The sequence below is a fragment of the Tachysurus vachellii genome, chromosome 18 (assembly GCF_030014155.1).
Source record: "Tachysurus vachellii isolate PV-2020 chromosome 18, HZAU_Pvac_v1, whole genome shotgun sequence".
Lineage (NCBI taxonomy): Eukaryota > Metazoa > Chordata > Actinopteri > Siluriformes > Bagridae > Tachysurus > Tachysurus vachellii.
Genome location: NC_083477.1, coordinates 619,088 through 624,087, shown reverse-complemented (window position 1 = coordinate 624,087; position 5,000 = coordinate 619,088). Strand labels below are relative to the sequence as shown.

Sequence of the window (5,000 nt, the reverse complement as noted above, 5' to 3'; positions counted from 1 at the left end):
CAGGTGTAGGACTTTATGCCACTGATGATGCAGGTACAGGTGAGAGAGCTGGGAGGGAAGCTGCTGGGTGTGTGTGTGTGTGTGTGTGTGTGTGTGTGTGTGTGTGTGTGTACGCTCCTCCCTCCTCCCACTGTCAGAGAACTCCTTCCTTCCTCAACTCGCTCTCGGTTCTCTGATGCCAGCTTTTCCCATTTCCTCTGTAATGACCCGGCCGGTGTCCTGTAGCACCTCTGAGGTGGTGATGGTGGACGTTCCCACCGTTATCCCATTGAGCGTTTCTCTCATGCCAGTGGCTATACGGTGGCCCACGTGGTCCATATCTCCTTCCCTTTTCTCGTTCCTGCCTTGCTCCTTGTTTCCTCACTCCGGTTTGAGTGTCGTGTGACAGAACGTGCGGTTCGGGTTTTGTCTCCTGGTGGCTTGTTTTGCCACTCTCGTCTAATAAAGCCTGTCCCAGCTGATCTTTTACTTCAGCTAAATGTCCATCTCTGTATTTGCTGGGGTCCTCCGGTTCTCCATTGTTCTTACTGCTTTTGGTTGCAGAAACACTGAGCTTACCCAGGCTCTCCAACACAGGTGGAGGAATCACATGAGCCGCTCCTCCTCTTCCACCTTCTCTTTTCCCCCGGTCTCTTCTGCCTCCTCTAAACCCCACCTGCTGTCTCCTGCCATGAAAAGTGTGGCGTTGGGGCGGAACTGACATGTTCTCCACTCGGGGAGGATGAGTGTTCTGAAGAGGGCACTCAGGAGGGGGAGGAGGGGTGAGTGGTTGGGCAGGATCCGAAGGATCTGGAGCATTGGCACAGGTTGGGTCTGAAGAGTCAGTGGGGGCCTCGGCGATAAAAATAAAAACACCAATGAATGCATGGCTATGCAAATTAGGCAGCACTGTTTTAGCTTATCTTAGGGACAAAGAGATGCTGGTTGTCAAGGCAACATTACACTTTGTTACTGAAATCTGAGTCACATAGTTAACTGTCATTTAGTTTAATAGTTTAAGAATTTAAAAATTTATATTCAAATAAGTGCTTGCAGTAAATTTAGATCATTCCAGATGTTCTCAGAAGACAATAAAGCTAACATCAGTCTGAGATATGTGGTGTGTGTGAGACGCTGTTTTAAACGCTTACATCATTAATGTGAATGAGGAAGCGATTCGACTCGGCCTCAGGGTCGATGACTCCTCCTCTCTCTCTCTGACGAGCCAGAACCTTCTGTAGCTCCGCCCACCGTCTTTTGAATTCAGCAGTGACTGTTTCATCCTCCTGCTGCAAGCAAACAGGGAAGTGAAGAGACGGTGACAGAGACAAGAGTATCAGATAATAAGACAAGTATAAGACAAGCACAAATAATACACAGGAGCAGAGCCGAGTGGAGTCACGAGGAGACACAGCAACAAACATAATGCAAATGCACACACACACACACACACACACACACACACACACACACACACCTCGTCATTGTTGTTCTCAGTGCTAACACTGGACCATTGTCCTCTCTGTGTAGACTGCTGTGTAGTTGTGTATGGTGTGTGTAACGTGTATGTGTACAGTGTGTAGTTTACAGTGTGTAGTGTTGTGTAACAGCGTGTACTGTTGTGTAACAGTGTGTAGTTTACAGTGTGTAGTGTTGTGTAACAGTGTGTAGTGTTGTGTAAGTGTGTAACAGTGTGTAGTGTTGTGTAAGTGTGTAGTGTTGTGTAAGTGTGTAGTGTTGTGTAACAGTGTGTAGTGTTGTGTAACAGTGTGTAACAGTGTGTAGTGTTGTGTAACAGTGTGTAGTGTACAGTGTGTAGTGTTGTGTAACAGTATGTAGTGTTGTGTAACAGTGTGTAGTGTAGTGTAACATTATGTAGTGTTGTGTAACAGTGTGTAGTGTACAGTGTGTAGTGTTGTGTAACAGTATGTAGTGTTGTGTAACAGTGTGTAGTGTACAGTGTGCAGTGTTGTGTAACAGTGTGTAGTGTTGTGTAACAGTGTGTAGTGTTGTGTCAGTACCTGAGGGAAGTTTGGTGGTGGAGATGAAAGCAGAGCGTTCATGTCGTACATCAGCGGCTCTCTGCACACGGGACACACCACACACAGCTCCTAAGGGAGAGGAGATAAGAGTTTATCTACATTTATGAGTGTTACTATGGTTACAACAAGGGCTGCTCGTACCTTGTCCTGTCCTCTGTCTCTGGTCTTGTCCTCCTCCAGCTCCCTCACTCGTTCCTGCAGCTCCTCCTCAGAGTGTGTGACGTAGCGACCCAGACAGTGAGAGTGGAAATAATGATAGCAGCTCGTCTTGGTGAACACCTCGCTCTCCTGCACCCCCAACAACCACGATGATGATTATGATGAAGAACATTTATTTAGAGACAGGTTACATGTGTGAGACACACAATGTAAACCCCAGACTTCACTACAACTACATTGTTATAAATAATCATTAATCACCACTTTACATTATTACTCTCATTGCTATGTTCAGCGTGAGCCACAAGGGCGGTGACAGAGAGACTTGTGTCTGTACCTTAAAGTCATACAGACAGATGGCACAGCTGCCGTGAGGAATGTTGCTCTCAGTCAGAATCTCTTTAGCTTTCTGTAGAGAAGAGAAAAGAAATTAGAGAATCACACAGACGGACTGCAGTGCGGGTGAAACGCACACACACACTCACCCACACACACACACACACACACACACTCACCCACACACACACACACACACACCTCGATCAGCTGATAGATCACAGGAGTTCCCACACACTCCTCAGCCTCCAAGCTTAGACTCTGCTGTAAACTGCAGATGAACAGGGGAGATGTGTTAGACATGGTGAGTGTGCACACACTCACACACACACACACACATTCTCACACACATTCACACACTCACACACACGCACGCACACACAGATAAGCACAGACACGCAGACACACACACGCAGACACACACACACGCAGACACACACACACGCAGACACACACACACGCAGACACACACACACAGACACACACACACGCAGACACACACATGCAGACACGCAGACGCAGAGACGCAGACACACACGCAGACGCAGACACGCAGACACACACACGCAGACGCAGAAACACAGACACAGACGCAGACACGCACGCGCAGACACGCACGCACAGACACGCAGACACACAAGCGCAGACGCAGACACACACGCGCAGACGCAGACACACACGCGCAGACGCAGACACACACGTGCAGACGCAGACACACATGCGCAGACACACACGCGCAGACGCAGACACACGCGCAGACGCAGACACACGCATGCAGACACACACACGCAGACACACACACACGCAGACACACACGCAGACGCAGACACACGCAGACACACACGCAGATGCAGACACACAGCCTCAGACACACAGACGCAGACACACAGACACGTAGACACACACAGGCAGACGCAGACACACACACGCAGACGCAGACACACACAGGCAGACGCAGAGACACATATGCAGACACAGACACGCAGACACACACGCAGACGCAGACACACACGCAGACGCAGACACACGCAGACGCAGACACACACACGCAGATGCAGACACACACACGCAGATGCAGACACACACACGCAGATGCACAGTCGCAGACACACACACGCAGACACACACGCGCAGACACGCACATGCAGACACACACACGCACACGCAGACACACACAAGCAGACACACACGCAGACGCAGACACGCGCACACACACACACGCAGACGCTGACACACACACAGATACACCGACGCAGAGACACACACGCAGACACGCAGACGCAGACACACACACAGACACACACACACGCAGACAGACACACACACGCAGACACACAGACGCAGATGCAGACACGCAGACGCACACAGAGACACGCACGCACATGCACGCAGACACACACGCAGACACACACGCAGACACACACGCAGACACACACGCAGACACACACGCAGACACACACGCAGACACACACGCGCAGACACGCACATGCAGACACGCACACGCAGACGCACACGCAGACACACACACAGACACACACACAGACACACCGACGCAGAGACACACACGCAGACACGCAGACGCACACACACGCACACACACACAGACGCAGACGCACACACGCACGCAGACACGCACGCAGACACGCACGCAGACACGCCGACGCAGAGACACACACGCAGACACGCAGACGCACACACGCAGACACGCACGCGCAGACACACACATGCAGACACACACACGCAGACACACACGCAGACACACACGCAGACACACACGCAGACACACACGCAGACACACACGCAGACACACCGACGCAGAGACACACACGCAGACGCACACACAGACACACACACGCAGACACGCACTCAGACACGCACGCAGACACGCACGCAGACACGCACGCAGACACGCACGCAGACACACCGACGCAGAGACACACACGCAGACGCACACACACACAGACACACACACGCAGATAGACACACACACGCAGACACACACACGCAGACGCACACACGCAGACGCACAGACGCACAGACGCAGACACGCACGCAGACACGCACGCAGACACGCACGCAGACACGCACGCAGACACACCGACGCAGAGACACACATGCAGACGCACACACACACAGACACACACACACAGACACACACACGCAGACACACACACGCAGACGCACACACGCAGACGCACAGACGCAGACGCACAGACGCAGACACGCACGCAGACACGCACGCAGACACGCACGCAGACACGCACGCAGACACGCACGCAGACACGCACAGAAAGGTCAGCGAGAAGGAAGTTTGTGCAGGAACCTGTGCAGCTTGTTGTCTGAGAGACCTCGAGGATGGTGGATGGAGATGTAGGGAGTTGACGCTGGATACTGAAACACAAACCAGTAATCAGACACGTCACTGCTTCATCACACAGAACAGAGCTGAAAGTTAAATACAAAGATTTAACCATTTGTTTAATG

At 51.7% G+C, this 5,000-nt stretch overlaps 1 protein-coding gene across 2 annotated transcripts in view; it reads right to left on the bottom strand.

The window, feature by feature from the left end:
• The window catches only part of rnf25 (ring finger protein 25), a 9,510-nt gene that overhangs the window by 145 nt on the left and 4,365 nt on the right, over positions 1–5,000 (bottom strand). The window contains exons 4-10 of one of the 2 annotated variants that reach the window (XM_060892091.1): positions 4,840–4,907; positions 2,718–2,787; positions 2,518–2,589; positions 2,163–2,309; positions 2,001–2,090; positions 1,131–1,268; positions 1–832 (exon numbers count right to left, since the gene is read on the bottom strand). The exon at positions 1–832 is cut by the window's left edge and continues 145 nt beyond it. In XM_060892091.1, the coding sequence (XP_060748074.1) occupies positions 134–832; positions 1,131–1,268; positions 2,001–2,090; positions 2,163–2,309; positions 2,518–2,589; positions 2,718–2,787; positions 4,840–4,907 (1,284 nt within the window). In that variant the 3' untranslated portion in view covers positions 1–133. The remainder of the gene's footprint in view (positions 833–1,130; positions 1,269–2,000; positions 2,091–2,162; positions 2,310–2,517; positions 2,590–2,717; positions 2,788–4,839; positions 4,908–5,000) is intronic. The other variant, XM_060892092.1, reaches the window with a different exon arrangement.